We start from the raw sequence: 18,981 nt of genomic DNA on the forward strand, positions 1-18,981 counted from the left end.
TCAGACCCAGCAACACGCTCAGACAGAAACTGGTTCACCCGAAAGACAAAACGCCAAAACATAAACTTAACAATGTGGTGTATGCTGTACAGTGCAGCGAGGAATGCCCAGACCTCTACATTGGAGAGACCAAACAGCCACTTCACAAGCGCATGGCACAACACAGAAGAGCCACCTCCACAGGACAAGACTCAGCAGTCCATCTGCATCTTAAGGATAAAGGACACTCTTTCGAGGATGCCAATGTTCACATTTTGGACAGAGAGGACAGATGGTTTGAAAGAGGAGTGAAAGAAGAAGAAAGGTATTGTTGATCTTTGTGTGGTAATCCGTTGTGTTCAGGACCACGGTGCATCTTCCCTTATCAGCTGGTAATATAGTGATGTTGTGGTCTTTGCTTAGGAAAGCAACGGCCTTCTTTTCCTGTATTGTGAGGTTAGACGGCGGGACTTTGGCACTGGAGAGGGTGGCTGAGAGTTTCATCCTGATTTGCTCTGCTTCTGTCTGTGATAATTTATTAATCCGTATGGCGGTTTCTGTAGCTGTGATGAGGTCCACTATGGGCAACTGTTGCGGAGAAATGGCAAAATTGAGTCCTTTGGCTCAGCGGTCTCCAACCTTTTTTGCGCCACGGACCGGTTTATGCCCGACAATATTTTCACGGACCGGCCTTTAAGGTGTCGCGGATAAATGCAACAAAATAAAACTAGTACCGGTACCGAAAAAAAAGAGGATTTATTCATAACACACGTGAAAAGACCCAGGAAAACCGAGTTAACGATAAAAACGATAACAAAATAACGCTGAAAACCCTGAAAACCATACATTTCACACCTGAGCCTCAACTCTCGCGGCCCGGTACCAAACGACTCACGGACCGGTACCGGTCCGAGGCCCGGGGATTGGGGACCGCTGCTTTGGCTAATACTCTCTTTTCAGGTTCAGTGAGATTCCGGTCTGAAAGGTTCTTCACCCATTTTTCCTGACTGTCCTCAGGTGTGTGTTCTTCTCTGAGTTGTGTAGGTTCAGACCAAGGAGTGTTTTTGAAAGCAAGGTGTGGAATTTCCTGTGTTGTCTTTCTTTTCCTTTAGAGTGTTGGGCCCGCTGAGCCTTGTCCACAAACTTGTAAACCTCTTCTAAAATAGGAGAGGGTAAAACAGTTTCCAGTTCCTGCAGAGACTGGCTAATCTTGTTCTGGAGGGCATCTATAGTGAAATGGACCTGTCTTATCCTTTCACTTAGAAGCTGATTTTGTGCTTTGTAGAATCAGAAGTCCCACTGGGTTTAAATCTGGGACTCTCCACCATTTGACCTTAGAACTGAAGAAGCTTCTCGGATGAGAGGTGAAACGTCTTCAAGCAACTTAAACAAGTCCAGATGCTTTTCTTTCCAAGCTCCTTAGACTACGATGACCTGGATGACTGAGAACCTTCACAGCCATATTTCTGGATTGTGTTCACTTATGGCTTATTCTTTGCATTATAGCGCTTTAACCTGCCTTTGTGGATGACGCTGTCAACTATGTTCACACACAATGATTTCTATAAGCATTTCTGAGTCCATGGCAGAATCATACCTGTTTTTAATGCCATGGTGTCAAATGGACATTTTACTCATCAGTCCAGTTTTTGGAATTTGGGTTATATCGTCAGTTTTTAATGGATCAGCGACACAATAAAAGCTCTTAAGACTTTTATGTTTGTGTAAATTATCATTTCTGTTCACACTGGACAGAAACAGTGTGAACAGTGCCACCAGGTGAGGCGGGAGCAAGTTGATAAAAAGCACAACACTCTCAGCACTATCAAGAGAACCCACTAGGTGGCAGCATTAAGCAGCTACATTCAGGCTTTGTGAGGTTTTGTTGAGCCCTCAAGAGCTGAAGTTGGACAACAGCACAGCTTTGTGTGAACCACAACTGTTCTCACACAGTCAGCAGAAATTGTGGTAGTCTCCATTCTCAGACACCTTGGCAGTGTAGTGATCCTGCAGGTGAGCCAGTGTGCAAGAAAGCAGTTTTTATTAGAATCTTAATGCTGTCCTCATAACATTTCACCACAGAGACCTGGATCTTGTTTCATTTATCTGCAGTTATAACTTCAACCGGATCTCCAAAGTGGGAGTTTGGCCTGTTTGCCTGCCAGCTGTGTGAGGAAGAGAGGGCAGCTTTGATAAGTGTAACACTTAACAGCTATATCTCCTGGGTCTAGGTGCGGTTTCCCCCTCTGGGGACGAGGGAACCTGAACCTGGGGTGTAAAGTATGTTTGGGGAGTATGATTGTGTGTTCAGTGTCCATTTGTGTCTGTCTTCAAGTTGGGTGAGTGCTGAGTATTTTTATATGCGTGCATGAGGGTGGAAATGCACATCTGTGTCTATATGTCAGGTCGGGTCTTAGACTCCACCTCTTTGGGAACATCTCAGGCCCTCCAAAATATGGAGGCCTATCTCCCCTCACCACACTCCCTGCTGGTGGCTGATGCCCTCAGGCGTTGTTGGTTCTTGGTGTCCGGGGCTGGGCGCGCAGGTATGTTCTGGCTCACTCCCGGTGGCTGCTTGGGGGGGACTGGCGGCCGTAGCTCAGTCTGGCCTCTTCTATGGGGTGGGGGGGCCCTCGGCTGGGTTCACTCTTCCAGCCCCCTCTGGCTTCTGCTCTGAGGCTGCTGGGTGACCCCTGCTCTGGGGCTCTCCTCAGCTCTTCCCAGGAGGGTGGCACGGATGCCCCTCGCACTCTGGGGCCTTTGGATGTCTGGGTCCTGGATCTTCTCCATGCAGGCTTCATGCCCTGGAGGACAGGGCTATGGCTCCCTACACCCTCTAGCAGATTGTTACATGGAGAAACATTTTAATTAAAGTGCACTCATCCACACAGGTGTACACACGGGTGTTCCCTGTTCATAGACAAACCACACCTTTCTTGGTTGCTACCTCAAAGAACATTGTGCGCTGTCGGTCCTGAGTGCTGCACAACAACATTCAATGTTATTGCATTAATGTCAACTTTAATGCGATGGTGTTGTGTTCATTATGCTGCTCTTTTTTGCTCGTTCCCCCCCCAAACAGGTGAATTTTCAACAGGAGATTTTTCTTCTTTTTAAATAGCCTTTCTCACTGTTTTAAAAAAAAAAAAAAAAAAAAAAAAACCAACACTTGGCAGTTATTAATCTAGTCAGATCATACAGAAACGAGATGAAATAAACAAAGATGTGTATTTCATGAGCGATTTTGTACAGAGGCACTGTAAAAGTAGTATTTTATTAAACATGAAAAAAAACTGTACATACTGCACTTCAAGTCTGCAATTAGGGATACAACAATACTGATATGTACCATGACTGTGGCAAAGGGAGAAGTCACATGATGATCTAACATTCAAATATTAAAGATAAAGGTTTAAAACCTCACAGGGAGCGCTGTAACAGTTCAGAAAGGCCACACATACAAAATAATGGAAGACGTTTAGGGTTAAATCCTATAAAGTGTCATGTTGCACGTGTTCATCGTAAAGCTATATATCTAAGTGTAACTTTTACTGAATATTTGAAACCCTCTCAAACGATTTCAGCTTCTGTCCACCAGTTTGCAGTTAGAAAAACTTGTAACTGAGGTGTAGTGTTGTCTTCTTTGTTCCCCTTGTCTTCTTCAAAGCTCCCCGGCATCATGGATCTTTCCCTCTTCTACCTCCTCCTCCACACTTGTCGTCTCCTCCTCAGCTCCTTCTTTGTCCCCCATGTCTCCTTTCCACACCTCCTTTAGACATTCTGAGGGAAGGAGAGAAAGAAAACACAAAGGGCTGTGTGGTTTCAGTTCACATTTCAGTCACTTTACATGCAAACAAACATTCTCCGATAGCTGTGGTTAAAAATAAATAAAAATAATAAATGCACAGCATCATCCATGCTTACAGTTGGAGGACTTTGTGCAAGCATGTCTGAGTAAATCTCTCCCTCTTTGTAGCCAAATATCTACAAATGGACACAAACACTAACAAATGTCCAAACCGCAGGGCGAGCAGCAGGACTCCCTTACAGAAAAGGGCAGACATGAGTGATAACAGGATTAGCAATAATTCAGTGAGACACAGCATCAAAGATGAGTTTGGGTGCAGGTGGTTTGCAAAGTGGCTTGCAGGTAACCAAATGAAAACAGAATTGGCTCTTTGCATGTACTCACACCACAGTTCCAGTTTATCCTAGAATCTGACGTCCTCTCTTTTGCTCACATACACACTTTAAAAATGTTGTATTGTATAAATTTTGTGATTTGACTTCAGGGCCTGTTTGAATTAACCCTGGGCTCGATTCAATTTACAAAACAGAGGAAATGAGAAGTTCTTATTTTCTCTGTTGCTTTTCCTGGTATATGAATGTAATCATTTTGGCAGGGTGTTTACATTCTCAACAAAGTGCGACTTAAAATATAAATATCATCTGCCAACCAGTAACTTGTTTTGGCACCATGCATCTCCCACCTTGCTCTGATGTCTCGAGGACGTGGTTCTCACAGAGGAAATTCTCCAGCCTCTGGTCCTGATGATGGAAGTACCAGTTCTCCACCACATCCTCATACTGCTCCAGCATCGTCTCACACTAACACACACCAAGAAATTAATATCAATTAATTTAAGTGTACACTACATTAAACACATTTCCTCTTGGTTTCCATAGCAGCACCTGCATAATGCCCACCACAATATAGTGTAATATGACAAAATGATTACATATACAGTGTCATCAAATAACTTATGCACTTTACAAAATGTGGAGCAAAACGTGCGCGCGCGCGCACACACACACACACACACACACACACACACACACACACACACACACCTGTTTTTTCATGTCTGTCACCTCCACGGAGGGCTCGTCCCACAGCTCGTACGGCATCCCCAAGTCCACTTGAACCCCTTTGTGTACCAGATTCTTCAGGGTCGTCATGGTCTGACTGGAGCCCTGCAGACACACAAACGAGCTAAATGTCAGTCTGACACACAAACTGAAGCAATAAGGACCACGTGACCAACTTTTTAATGCACAACTATTAAAAAAACTGTTAGATTACCTTAGCATATCTCAGGCTGCCAGGCCTCTCTGCATGAACATTATACTCCAGGATGCGCTCGCATATGTTGTCTATAGCCTCAGTCAGCCGAGTTTCCCTGCATTCAAACACACGGGGTTAACTACTGGTCTCACAGTCAGACACAGGTCACAGCCTGCAGTACAGCTCAAACATGCCACAAAGAAATCCCAGCTTCAAATAAGTTGCATGTCCTCATTCAGAGATACCTACGAGGTGTTGTATTTGATCTTTTTCCTTCTTTTGCCGGTGCCCAACACTTCTCCGACCTCCAAGACTTCACGGGAGCGAGCGGTTTTCTCCAGAGCGTCCTGCAGCTCGACTGTCAGAAACTTACACACTGACCGAGATCAGAAGTCACACGTTAACAAGAAGTTTGGGAACTGTGGGCAGGTCCAAGAATAGCTGCTGGTGCTAGTTTCTGCTCCTACCTTCGCATTTATTCGGCAGCCTCTCGTTTTCTTCCGCCGAAATAAAGCCGCAGAGCCAAAACAAAGACACAACGGCAAATTTCATTGCAACGGTTCGCTTTAAAACCTGCGGGAAAAGTCAAACTACCACGAGCTTAAAGGCACAGGAGCCACATCGGCGTATTTGACGGCGAATTTAAACTGCGCGTGCGTAGTACGTCATAACAGACGTAACTAGTCGATGCATGATGCTGCGATATCAGGGAAGATAGTCTATCCACAAACGTTAAAGAGCTCAGTTTTGAGTTCAGTTCTTTACTAATAAATGTATAAGCTCTTAGAATCAACGTCACTTATTATTCTTTTAATAACTTTAGTTTAATGTATTTATTTTTTAACATTAGTGTATTTATTAGTATTTTTTTAAAAGGGTCCCACTCCTAAAAACAGAAAAGTGGTGGCTCTGAAGGAAAAACGGGTTCCAAACCACTTCCAGCAACATGTGGCTAATAAAGTGGACAGTAACTGTATATAGAAATGGCAGAAATATTTACAATATAATGCACATAGATATATTAACATGAAATAAAAGGATTATGCATATTGTCTCTAAACATATTATTTAAATAAAATGATCATAACCATGTAGACACATGATTAACAATCATATCCAAAAAGTGAAATATGTGAAAATGAATTTACCGTATGTTTTTATGTCACATAAAGAATTTTTTAAGTCAAAACAATTGAATGAAACTACTGAAGTTTCAGTATGTTGCCAGGTCGCATGGATGTTATACATCATCAGCAAGTGTATTTCTAAAAATATAGAGTTTAACAAGTGGATACAGTATTTCATATTGTGTACAGTAGTGTACACAATATAAAATCTAGATAGACAATTACACAGATGGTCAGACTAAACAGAAGAATAATTTAAGCACAATCTGTTCTTTGTTTTTTAATATATCAGTAGCTTGTCAGTTTTCACTCTGCTCCTCAATGTGTTCCTTAAAAAGCTGCTGCTGCTGCTGCTGCAGGGTGTTATTATTGTATATGAATGCGGGATTATTGGCCTGGTGTTCAGCAGTGAAGTAGTTAACATAGGAGCGCTAGTCTCTTGGTTTCTCAGGTGTCAGGAGCAGCACACTCGACAGCAACAGATCAACAGATACTCCAGCAGACTGTGCGGGAGAAGATAGAGAGGAGAAGAAAGAGGAGAAGAGACTACACAGATAAGACAGAAAAAGAGAAGCGAGGGAGTCACAGGCCATGTTCAAGTGAGGAGAGAAAAGAGAAGATATGAGACTCGAGGAGAAGAGGACAGAATGTGCACAGTCACCAAACAGAAAAGCTGAGGCAGCAGTAAGTGATATGAGCGCAGATATACAAACACACAACCTTAGGAAACACATTTGTTGATGTTCTTCAGATGATGTCAGAGGATAAACTGTTCGTCTTGAATGTCTGAACCTTGAGTCACTGCAGTAACTGTGTGAGGATTTCCAAGTCTCTAATTGTGTTATTACACCTGGTGTGGCGGCTGTCTGTCTATTGTCTGAGTGAAGGGAGATAAAGTTACACACACACACACACACACACACACACACGCTCATGCATTAGCTCTAAAAACTGCACACACAGTCATGGTGTGAGGAGTTGTGTTTCACGTTCAATTTTTTTTCATCCAGGTCCAATGGCACAAATATGACACCGAGTTAATTACCTGGTGGAGATGTAGCAAACACTCCTGACACATTCAGAGGAAGGGACAACATTAACTGCTGCTGACTCTGGGATAAGGAAGAGGAAAAAGTGGACACATGTTGGCTGTTTTTGTTGTTGTTTTTGGGGTTTTTTTTAATTATCCTCAAAAAAATGAGGATGACTAAATGACTAAGGGAATCCACTGACGGGGCTCAGCACAAAGGTCCATCTTAGGAAGCAAGTGGATAAACTTCCAGACTTGAAGGTAAAATATATGTTTATAGAGCCATGGCAACAATGTAGGTCTACTTTTCAAATTTACTAAATGACAATATTAAGAATTGTAATTTAATAAAAACTTAAAGTCGATGCACTACGAACACTAAAAAGTGAGTACTGGAAAGGTGATCTGCCAAACTAATGCACTAACCAAGCAAACTATTGTAGGAAAAATCATTTACTAAGCAATTAAAGTCTCATGAAGTCCAAAAAGCAGACCCTAAAGTTGGAGTTTTTATTGGGAACTTTTAAGGAAAGAGAAAATTATATACATTTGTAAATTTATCTTAAATACTTTGTGTTGAATGACTAGTGATATCTCGTTATTATCTTAGTTGATTACCTAAAGTGAGCTTATACATAAAACACTATAAACAGAGGATCTGATCAGCAACTATGATTTTTATTAACCTAAGATTGTTTTAAACTATATGAAAAATTTGAAATTAAAAATGGATTTCAAAAGTTACTACAAATCTGACTTTGAACCCTTTTCAGTTTATTAATCATTCCTGAATGATTAATTATTCAAATACAAGAACTTTGATTTGATGCTCACTGGGAGCAAATGATGATTTGTTTTGTGTGTGTTAGGATACTTTTTATAAAGTGTTGCATAAATGAAAAAGGGTCATTTTAGTCGATTACTAGGTGGTTGCTAGGCAACGTAATGACACGTTGATATCGGAAAAATATAAAAACATTCATTGACCTAAGATATATTTTTGTGCCAGATAGGGTTGGAGTTCACAATCAGTGAAACAAATAAACACACAGCAAGACAAAGATTTCATTCACTATAATAAAATTAATTATTCCTCGTAGTGAATTTGGTTTTCAGTATAACAAAAATAGACTCAGATCAGGCTCATCCAAAGTAACAACCATCTGTTTAAAGAGTCAAAGTACTGCACAACAACAAAACAAACATGTAGCACCTGCAGATAAATTCATAGAAATGTTACTAAAAGTACTCAATCTATTGGTGAGAGAAGGCAACATCACCAAAATCGGCATCTAATCCAAAAGCATCAAGGAAAAGACATTCATCAATTCCTGCAGCTTGATGTCGTAAAAATGTGTGTTTATAGATTTTCCTTATCATTTGGTACGTCTGTGAAAAGATTGTATGAGAAAAAAAGCCATAAAATAGATTTCACCAAAAAGTGATAACGCTGACCTCCTGGCACACTCTCTCTGGCACTGAATCATTCTGCTACACAAACAGTTAAAGTTCAACTATGCTCATACTGCTGACTCCTGCCTGAGTTCATATCACTGATGACGAAAACAGTGCTCTTACTTTACTGCTGTCCTCACCCTGTGGCCCCAAAATACACACTGACCCCACAGAACACCCCCAGCTACCTCTGCCATGAGCTACATACCCCTTTAGATTCAGTTCAATTAGTTCAATGTTATGTAGCCTGCATATTAATACTTACACAGTAGTTACTGTGTGCTTACTCAGTACTTGGATGTTATACTTGCATCATCAGGACTTTCAACAAAAACTTAAAACATGCTCCATTAGGTGGTTTTATGTACATTTTAAATTAATACACTTTGTGAATTTCAATGAACTTTTATCAATAAGTTAAACGATGACAGTGTTTGAAATTTTACTTTGACATTTTGGTTAAGTGGGAATTATATGAACTGTGGGGTTCACCTTAATGGGACTGCACAGAAAAGTCTCTAGGCAGGTTGCAGCCGGTCAGTGTGATGTGATACTGTTTGTAATGTTTAGTTGGGCAAAACAAATAATAATATTAAGTGAAGTAGTGTGAAAGATCTCAACTGTCATTGAAACAGCAAAGTCATTGGCATCTATCAGTCTGGAAGGTATTACAAAGCCATTTCTAAGGCTTTGAGTCTCCGGTGAACCACGGTGAGAGCCATCATCCAAAAAGGAAGAAAACTTGGAACAGTGTGAACCTTCCCAGGAGGGGCCGGCCTGCCAAAATTAACAGAAGAGGGCATTAACAACTCATCCAGCTCACAAAAGAACCCAGAACAGCATCTAAAGAACTGCTTGTCTCACATTTACCAAAAAACATTTTGATCATCAATTCAATAAAATTTTGTTTATAAAACACCAGATCACAGCGTCAGTTGCCTCAAAGTACTTTATATTGTAAAAATCCTACAATAATACAAAGGAAACAGAGTAAACCCCAACAACCATATGATTCTCCAGTGAGCATGCTGCGAGCGTATCACCACACTACTTTAGCAGTGCATAGCTCCAGTTTCTTACAGTATGTTCTCTGACCCTCTCTCCCCTTTCTCATCTGCTTTCCACCTTCCTTTAAGGCCTCTGAGGCCCAACCAGGATGCCAGAACGAGTGTATGACTTCCAGGGCCAGAGTTTTCACAAGCTGCGGCGGGCCTGCCTCCGTCGAGGAGCGCTCTTCAAGGATCCTCTATTCCCCGCCACAGACCAGTCCCTCTTTTACAAGAGACAGCCTCCACCGGGTCTGACCTGGAAGAGGCCGAGGGTGAGTTAGACGTGGAGTGTAAAATTGAAATTCTTTTGTTTTTTAACTTGAAATACATCTCCACTCCTCCCACATCTAAACCGAGTTGCTGCCTCCACATGTTGCATTTCAGCAGATTGGGTTAATTAAAGCACTTTCTCTTAAAGGACAGGCGTCATGTCAGCTGGTGAAACCTTAGCCCTCAGGGAGCAAGTTGATGACGGACCGCTGTGTTAGTGGGATTGTGGGTGTGTACAGTTGAGTATAGAAAAAGCACAAGCCAATGTAAATAGCATGGGTGTTTTTAGCACACTGTTGTGATGGGTACAGCTGTCTAAGTATAGGTTTTTAATGTGGCCACAGAGAGCTAAGGGTGTGGTAATACACTTGAATTAAACCAGTGAAATGTTAAGGTGAATCGAGGTTGAAGGGATTGTTGTTTAGTGTGGATATTTATCAGACATTTGATGGTCCAGTAACTTTATGATTACAGAGTTTTATACCCGTCTGATGTGTCTTAATTTTCAGGACACTGATCCTCACTGTGCTCTGCTGAGGAAAATCGGTTTAATCCAAACAGTGAAACATGTGAAAGGATCAGAAAGCCCCGGGTATTTCCCATCGGGGTCATTAGTTCAAGGAGTTCATTCAAAGCCAGGCCTTTAGTGCTCTTAATGTGAAACCCTGCTGACGATTAATTTGTTGACTCAGAGCTGGAGAGAAAGGGTTAAAGGTATTGCGGTCTTAATGCACTACTCGGGTATTTTAAGCGTGTATCAACACAGATGATAAGGTGTCACCTGTCGCTTCACCCTGCTGGCACACAAACACAAACACACCCTAACTTCCCATTTGCTATCAAAACTATCCAGTTCATAATTTCAGTGGTCTTATCTGAAGCTTGTTACGAACATGATAGCGTCGTAAAGAAGGTTTATTTCTTGTCTAGTGTTACAACCGAAGAAGTTATGGCCACCCAGAGTGTATCTTTCTGCGTGTGTGTGAGTGCAGCGACACTTCTACAGTTACCTGACCCTGTCCAAAGTGAGAGCAGAAGGTCTACACACACATTATCTGTCTCCTCAGCAGTGCTTGGACACCCTGACTGAATCAGCCCGCAGGCCCCATAAAACTCTGTGACGATACGAGCTGCTGAAGTCATTAATGGCAGTGCTTGCTCCACTTAACTGTGTCGTTTAAAGCTGCTTCATGAAACAACCTGCTTTTAGAGATGAACTCACCAGTAATAATGAACGCCGACCTTCCTTTAAGCTCTAGATTTAGGTTCAAGCCTCCTGCTATCATCACAGGATCTCAGATCCCAGATGGACACAGATGCCATTCACCCCATTAGCTGTCACGTAGTGATGATCAATCCCTGTATTTCCCTAGAAATGTGCAGGTAGGAGCTCATTGACTCCTTGATGCACAAATAAGAAATGAACCTGCTGTTGCTGATAAGGTGTAAAAACTGTGGTCCAAACTTAGGATGTGAAAGTGACGACCAGAAACTGTGGTCACTTGAAGTTAGCTTCAAGCGGGAAGAAAAACTCCCTTTTAACAGGAAGAAATCTCAAGCAGAACCGGGCTCAGGGAGGGTTGGCTGTCTGCTGTGACTGGTTGGAGTGAGAGGAGGAAGACAGGGCAAAGACACACTGTGGATATACAGTCTATTGCTAAAGTGTTACTGTTATCCTGCAGTCTGCCAGGTGATGACTAACTACATCCCATATTTCTTGTCATAAGCCTGATCTCTCTTCCTCTCCAGGAGATTTGTAAGGACCCCCGTCTGTTTGTCGATGGCATCAGCACTCGTGATTTGCACCAAGGAAGTCTGGGTAACTGCTGGATGGTGGCAGCCATTTCCTGCCTGGCGTCTGAGCCATCACTGTGGAAAAAGGTTTGGTGTGTTTTTCCCCTCACCTTCTTCACAATCATCTTTCCTCTTTCTCCTTATTCTTTACTATCGTCCCTACTCTGCATTCTCTGCATTTCCTCCTGGTTCCTTCCTTGTCTTTCTTCACCCTTCCTCATCCACCTCTATCCTCTTCCTAGGTCATCCCCGATCATTTGAATCAGGAGTGGAATCCAAAGCGTCCCGACTTGTATGCAGGAATTTTCCATTTCAGGTTCTGGCGTCTCGGTCGCTGGATGGATGTTGTTGTAGATGATCGCCTGCCTGTCAGTGAGGATGGAGTGCTGCTCTTCTGTCGTTCGGCAACACCACGAGAGTTCTGGAGCGCCCTGCTGGAAAAGGCCTACGCCAAGTGAGCATCAGCAGAAAATGCTGGTTTTGATATTAGATTAGATTAGATAAAACTTTATTAATCCCTCGGGTGGGTTCCTCTGGGAAATTCAGTAGCATTGATGGGACTGCTGTTAATTTTACACTGCTGAACCTACGTCTTGACTGCCACAACCACTACTTATGGCAATCCTAATGTCTAATGATCCTGAATCAATCACTCAATCCCTCTCTCAACTTTTAGACTTAACGGCTGCTACGAGGCCTTGGAGGGAGGGAACACTGCAGAGGCCCTGATCGACTTCACTGGTGGAGTTTCAGAGCCGCTCAGTCTGGATCGTGAGGCTCTAAGACTTCACAGTGACCAGAGGAGGGCGCTCTTCCAGACTTTAACCAAGGTCCATGAATGTAAATCACTCATCACTTGCTCCATACGGGTAGGGCTTCTGAGTCTTGAACATTTAGAAAAACTGGAGAAGAAATGGGTTAAAATGATTTCACTGTTTCACGTTTCTCAGCCTGCAGAGGGGGAGACCGTGGAGTCAGTGCTGGAGTGTGGGCTCGTGCGAGGACACGCCTACGGGATCACGGCAGTGAGGAAGGTGAGGTTGGGGGAGAAGGTACTGAAGAGAGGCGGGACATCCAGACTCTTTATGGTCCGCATGAGGAACCCGTGGGGGACCACAGATTGGACCGGTGCCTGGAGTCAGAGGTGAGAGGTGACTTTGAAGTCTTTGCACTGGCTTCTGCCACATGTCAGACTGCTGAGAGCATCTTGTAGGAGCTCTGGGGGGAAAAGTCTTTGCTGACTTTAACAGTGTCGCTGTGGTTTGCAGCATTTTATAATGCCACTGCTGATATTCTGGAGAGATTCTGACATTTTACAATAGTTTGGGATTTGTTTTACTGGGGTGGAGGGACATCTGCTGTTCACATCATGGAAGTCTGAGAACTGGATCACTAAAGGTTTCTAGAAGCTGAAACACTGCTTTTATTTTTATATCCTTTCCAAGTGTTCTGCTTTCTGTCCTTGTGTGCCCCCTGCAGGTCAGAGCAGTGGCAGCAACTGAGTCGTGCAGAGAGGGACAAGATGGGGCTCGTTGTTCGTGATGTCGGGGAGTTTTGGTACTTCTGATTTTTATTATTTGAAGAACAAAAAGTCATGTGGGTTAGCTGGTTTCTGCCTCACATTTTATTCTTTTCCTTTTCCCTCAGGATGGATTTCGAGGACTTCTGTCAACACTTTACAGACGTGGTGGTGTGCAGACTGGTGGAGAGGACTCTGCTGTGGCCGAGATCTCGCTGGAGAGAAGTGAGCTGCTACGGGGAGTGGGTTCTACCTCCCCCCACCCATGGAGCACCTCCACCCACTGTGCTCCAGAGTAACTCTACACTGACTCTGAGTAAGAGCAGCAATGGGCCTGGAGGGACCAAGCAGCGTGGGAACAGAAAGGAGGATCGACTAGGTGAGAGTCAACAGGAAGGAAGGAAAAGAGGAAGAAGCAAGCCTGATGTGAGCAAAGTGACAGCAGAAAAGGGTGGTGGGAAGGTGAATGGAGTATGGAAGGTGGAGTTGGATAAGAGGAGCCGGTGTGGTGGATGTATCAATCACAGGGACACCTTCCTGCACAATCCACAGGTAAATATAAGATTGAAACCAGGGTTTGCATCAGCACATGAATGCTAAAAATGACTTTTCATTCTTATCAGTTCATGTTTGAGGTGCGAGCCAAAGAGGAGGAGGTGCTGATCTGTCTGCAGCAGGAGGACAGGAGGATGTGGAGGAAAAATGGAAAAGGAGAAAACCTGCCTATTGGCTTTGAGGTGTTGAAGGTGAGCCGGGCCACTGAGCAACCTCACGTTTTTTGAGTCATAAAAAAAATATTTCAGTCCTTCCTCATCATCTGCAGGTGGAGGTGAACCGCTGCAGTCGGGTGCAGTGCGTGGTGGAGCAGGCGGCCAGCTCCATCTACATGGATTCCCGGAGTGTGACACTGAGGGGAACTCTGACTCTGGGACGTTATGTTGTGCTGCCCACCACCTTCCTGCCGGGCGTCACTGGATGCTTCCTGCTTCGCCTCTTCTCCCACTCTCGTATCAGACTCAGGTGAAATGCTGGTCAGGAAAGAAGGGTTAGAAATAGCTTTGAACGTTCTGATATTTGTAGATACTGAAAAGGTACGGAGGACCGAAGCTGCCCAAAGGTTTCAAAACCAAAAAAGTTTTTTTTATTACAGTTTTATTTTTATATTTGCCACAATTTATGTTTCCAGTGTTTTGAATTCTGCATTTAAATTTCAATTTATTCTGCAAGTGGCACTTTTACAAGTTCAGCATTTCACATACTGGATGATCCATCCATCCATCTTCATCCGCTTTATCCGAGGCCGGGTCACGGGGGCAGCAGCCTAAGCAGAGAGGCCCAGACCTCCCTCTCCCCAGCCACCTCCTCCAGCTTCTCTAGGGGAACACCAAGGCGTTCCCAGGCCAGACGAGAGATATAATCTCTCCAGCGTGTCCTGGGTCTGCCCCGGGGCCTCCTCCTGGTGGGACATGCCCGGAACACTTCACCCAGGAGGCGCCCAGGAGGCATCCTTGTCAGATGCCCGAACCACCTCAGCTGGCTCCTTTCGATGTGGAGCAGCAGCGGCTCTACTCACCCTATCTCTAAGGGAGAGGCCAGCCACCCTTCGGAGGAAGCTCATTTCTGCCGCTTGTATCCGCGATCTCGTTCTTTCGGTCACTACCCACAGCTCTTGGCCATAGGTGAGGGTAGGGACGTAGATCAACCGGTAAATTGAGAGCTTCGCTTTTACACTCAGCTCCCTCTTCACCACGACGGACCGGTGCAGCGTCTGCATTACTGCAGCTGCAGCCCCAATCCGTCTGTCGATCTCCGGCTCCCTTCTCCCATCACTCGCGAACAAGACCCCGAGATACTTGAACTCCTCCACTTGGGGCAGGAACTTATCCCCGACCCGGAGTGGGCACTCCACCCTTTTCCGGCTGAGAACCATGGCCTCAGATTTGGAGGTGCTGATCCTCATTCCTGCTGCTTCACACTCAGCTGCGAACCGTTCCAGTGCGAGCTGGAGGCCCTCACCCGATGAAGCCAACAGAACCACATCATCCGCTAAAAGCAGAGATGAGATTCTGAGGCCACCAAAGTGAAAGCCCAGTGTCCAGTATTCTGCGACCAGGACGAAAACCGCATTGTTCCTCCTGTATCCGAGGTTCGACTAGCGGACGAACTCTCCTTTCCAGCACCCTGGCATAGACTTTCCCAGGGAGGCTGAGGAGTGTGATCCCCCTGTAGTTGGAACACACCCTCCGGTCCCCCTTCTTAAAGATGGGGACCACCACCCCGGTCTGCCAGTCCAGGGGTACTGCCCCTGATCTCCACGCAACATTGTAGAGGCGTGTCAACCAGGACAGCCCAACAACGTCCAAAACCTTCAGGAACTCGGGGCGGACCTCATCAACACCAGGGGCTCTGCCACCAAGGAGTTGTTTAACTGCCTCAGTGACCTCGCCCCCGGAAATTGGCGGGTCATTCCCCTCATCCCCAGACTCTGCTTCCTCCTCAGAAGACATGTCAGTGGGATTAAGGAGGTCCTCGAAGTATTCCTTCCATCGCCTGACAATTTCCTCAGTCGACGTCCGCAGCGCTCCGCCAGCACTATACACAGTGCAGGTAGTGCACCGCTTTCCCTCCTGAGACGCCTGACGGTTTGCCAGAATCTCTTCGAGGCAGTCCGAAATTTTTTTTCCATGGCCTCTCTGAACTCCTCCCACACCCGAGTTTTTCCTTCAGCCACTGCCCGAGCTGCATTCCGCTTGGCCTGTCCATACCTGTCGGCTGCCTCCGGAGTCCCACAGGCTAACCAAGCCCGATAGGACTCCTTCTTCAGCCTGGTGGCTACCTTCACCTCTGGTGTCCACCATTTGGTTCGGGGATTACCACCACGGCAGGCACCAACCACCTTGCGGCCGCAGCTCAATGCAGCAGCTTCGGCAATGGAGACGCTGAACATGGTCCATTCAGACTCAATGCACACCCTCACTACGCGTTTAGGTGCACCAGGTCTGTCCAGCGTCCTCCCCCGCCACCTGATCCAACTCACCACCAGGTGGTGATCAGTTGACAGCTCAGCCCCTCTCTTTACCCGAGTGTCCAGAACATATGGTCGCAGGTCTGGTGATACGATTACAAAATTGATCATTGACCTACGGCCTAGAGCGTCCTGGTGCCACGTGCACTTATGGACACTCTTATGTTCGAACAGGGTGTTCGTTATGGCCAAACTGTGATTAGCACAGAAGTCCAATAATAAAGCACCGCTCGGGTTCAGATCAGGGAGGCCGTTCCTCCCAATCACGCCCCTCCAGGTCTCGCTGTCATTACCCACGTGAGCATTGAAGTCTCCCAGCAGGACAACAGAGTCACCTTCCAGCAGCACCCCCCCCCCGGTTCCAGAGCTCAAGCCATGCGTAGAGGTGAGCCCAACTATATCTAGCCGGTACCTCTCAACCTCACGCACTAACTCAGGCTCCTTCCCCACCAGAGAGGTGACATTCCATGTCCCTATTGCCAGTCTTGGCAGCCGGGGGTCAGTCCGCCAGGGCCTCCTCTCCTGGCCGCCACCCGGCACACAATGCACCCAACCCCTATGGCGCCTCCTGTGGGTGGTGGGCCTGCGGGAGGATGGGCCCATGTCTCCTCTTCGGGCTGTGCCCGGCTGGGCCCCATGGACTAAGGCCCAGCCACCAGCCACTCGCCCTCGGGCACCCTCCCCGGGCCTGGCTCCAGGGCGGGGCCCCGGTAACCCTATCCCGGGCAGGGTAAACTGTTCCCTTAATGTTCTCTTCATAAGGGTCTTCTGAATCGCTCTTTGTCTGGTCCCTCACCCAGGACCAATTTGCCATGGGAGACCCTACCAGGGGGCAAAAGCCCCCAGACAACATAGCCCCTGGGATCCCTGGGACACACAAACCCCTCCACCACGATAAGGTAGCGATTCACGGAGAGGGTGGGATGATTGATCCCAGTAAAAACAGATATTGTTGCTTTTACTCAGGAGATCTTTACAGATGTTCAACTAATTTACATGAAAATTTTAAAATTACTAAAAATAAAATAAAAAATCAAATAGTTAATAATCAGGTGAATAAATACAAAATTAAATAATACAGGAAAGATTTAGGAAGTAACAGAAAAATAAATGTAAATGACATTTTTTAAATTAAGTAATGGAACAGTTTTAATATTTATTTACTCATAAAGTATATTTATTTATTTATTAATTATTTTTGTATTTATAATTCAAAAAATTTTCATTTTGGTGGTTTTGTCCTTCCGCGGAACAGAGAAAAAAAAACAAAACCAAACAAACAGTAAATATGACATAGACATTTTTTTTGATAAATTATAAAAATCAATATGAAACCACTATTAGCATCATAAATTTTATATTATTTCTTACATTTAATTTTTTCCACTTTAACAGAAAAAATCTCTTTTTCCCTTCACTATTCCCAGTCCTCTGCATTTAATTTAGTTATTTCTTTTTTCCATGAAGGGAACTGAGGGAGGACTTACCGTCTCCCTCTGTGCTCCACTGTTTTCTACCTCAGCCCACAGTGGTAACCACAGTTTATCTACACAGGGCGTCAGGACTCAACCCTCCCAAACAAACAGGTAACTGCAAAATGAAAGACTCATATTTGGGCAGACTCTTAATTATTGCACATATCTCCCTTGGTGTTTTCTTTCTTTCTTTCTTTACACCATGCTGGATTTTGTTCCACAGCCCCCGATGTTTACGCTGTAGTGAGATGTGAGAATGACAACGTCAGGACGCGGGTGTTCAAGGAGAGCGGAAACCCTGAATTCAACCTGAGAACCATCTTCTACAGGAGATACCCCAACACAGACATCTCTGTTGAGGTTTGGCACATTCCTGTTCCCTCTCACGCAGCACACAAACACACAGGGCTAATGGGTTTCCTGTGTATTGACAGATATACAGCAGAGGTCTGCTGTGGGACTCGCTTCTCGGTGAGACTCGACTCCAGACGGCCGAGTCTGAGAGGAGTCGAAGCCTCGTGATGAATCTGCGAGGCAGACGGTCTCGTTCAGGGCTCAGAGGTTGCGTCTATCTTGAGACGTCTTCCAGCGTGTGCCTCACAGACTTGTGACAGTCTGGCTGCCCTGGCAAACACTGCCCTCTCAGGTAGAAGCTGATGAGCAAATAAAGGTGCTGTAGTTTTTTGGGGGTTTTGACCTGTTGTATTTTAAACCACAGTGAGCTGCTTGGTCTCTTGCACTTTGCTGTGGGACTTTAATAATTAGGTTATTAATGTACTGACAGATGCTCTGTGGTGATCTACTGCTCAGTTATGCAGGCACAAACACAGCAGTTCAACAAGAACAGTGGGACTGCTGCCAAAACCAGTTTGTGTTATTTTAAAATATGCATTGTTATGTGTTGTATTTTTATTGATTTGTTATTTATTTTTTGTTTTATTCATTAAAATGGTGATGTTTGGCTCACATTTGCATTTCTCATAATTAAACTATAAACACTGTGTAAGCCTGTTTTATTTTATCATCACTCAGCAGACCTACTTGCCTTAAGTCATTGAAATGTCAGTCAGCTAAGAGCCATAATCTCTCCAGCATGTCCTGTCTCTTTGCCGGCATCTCCTTGTAGTTCTTTGCATCTTCTTTTTAAAGAATAAACCTATAAAATTTAAATCAAAGTTTTAACAGCACTGCGC

General features: G+C 44.8%; 2 protein-coding genes across 2 annotated transcripts; one reads left to right on the forward strand and one right to left on the reverse strand.

Annotated features, from left to right (window-relative positions):
• Window positions 1–3,121: 3,121 nt before the first annotated feature.
• cnpy4 (canopy FGF signaling regulator 4) lies at window positions 3,122–5,690 on the reverse strand. Its single transcript, XM_086287550.1, has 6 exons — window positions 5,512–5,690; window positions 5,294–5,420; window positions 5,063–5,159; window positions 4,831–4,953; window positions 4,470–4,587; window positions 3,122–3,759 (listed from the first exon to the last, which is right to left on the reverse strand). The coding sequence occupies exons 1-6, from the start codon at window positions 5,594–5,596 to the stop codon at window positions 3,641–3,643; spliced, it is 669 nt and encodes a 222-aa protein (XP_086143676.1). The 5' UTR covers window positions 5,597–5,690; the 3' UTR covers window positions 3,122–3,640.
• A 974-nt stretch (window positions 5,691–6,664) lies between these two features.
• Window positions 6,665–18,407, forward strand: LOC147335774 (calpain-5). Its single transcript, XM_086281913.1, has 14 exons — window positions 6,665–6,855; window positions 7,182–7,462; window positions 9,793–9,977; window positions 11,725–11,856; window positions 12,012–12,223; window positions 12,446–12,638; window positions 12,720–12,913; window positions 13,249–13,326; window positions 13,417–13,840; window positions 13,912–14,034; window positions 14,112–14,308; window positions 17,781–17,899; window positions 18,012–18,148; window positions 18,223–18,407. Exons 3-14 carry the CDS (start codon window positions 9,813–9,815, stop codon window positions 18,397–18,399), a joined length of 2,151 nt encoding a protein of 716 aa, XP_086138039.1. The 5' UTR covers window positions 6,665–6,855; window positions 7,182–7,462; window positions 9,793–9,812; the 3' UTR covers window positions 18,400–18,407.
• Window positions 18,408–18,981: the final 574 nt, after the last annotated feature.

The sequence above is a fragment of the Aulonocara sp. 'chitande type north' Nkhata Bay genome, linkage group LG3, assembly GCF_057382095.1.
Source record: "Aulonocara sp. 'chitande type north' Nkhata Bay isolate Kocher_YH1m ecotype deep benthic linkage group LG3, A_spYH_male_GT1.1, whole genome shotgun sequence".
Lineage (NCBI taxonomy): Eukaryota > Metazoa > Chordata > Actinopteri > Cichliformes > Cichlidae > Aulonocara > Aulonocara sp. 'chitande type north' Nkhata Bay.

Coding starts and splice junctions, on each gene's coding strand:
- LOC147335774 (XM_086281913.1), top strand. CDS start 9,813: ATGCCAGAACGAGTGTATGACTTCCAGGGCCAGAGTTTTCACAAGCTG. Junction 12,639..12,719: donor TCATCACTTGCTCCATACGG/GTAGGGCTTCTG, acceptor CACGTTTCTCAG/CCTGCAGAGGGGGAGACCGT. Junction 13,841..13,911: donor CCTTCCTGCACAATCCACAG/GTAAATATAAGA, acceptor CATTCTTATCAG/TTCATGTTTGAGGTGCGAGC.
- cnpy4 (XM_086287550.1), bottom strand. CDS start 5,596: ATGAAATTTGCCGTTGTGTCTTTGTTTTGGCTCTGCGGCTTTATTTCG. Junction 4,954..5,062: donor GCAGCCTGAGATATGCTAAG/GTAATCTAACAG, acceptor GTGTGTCTGCAG/GGCTCCAGTCAGACCATGAC. Junction 4,588..4,830: donor TGACAGACATGAAAAAACAG/GTGTGTGTGTGT, acceptor GGTGTGTGTTAG/TGTGAGACGATGCTGGAGCA.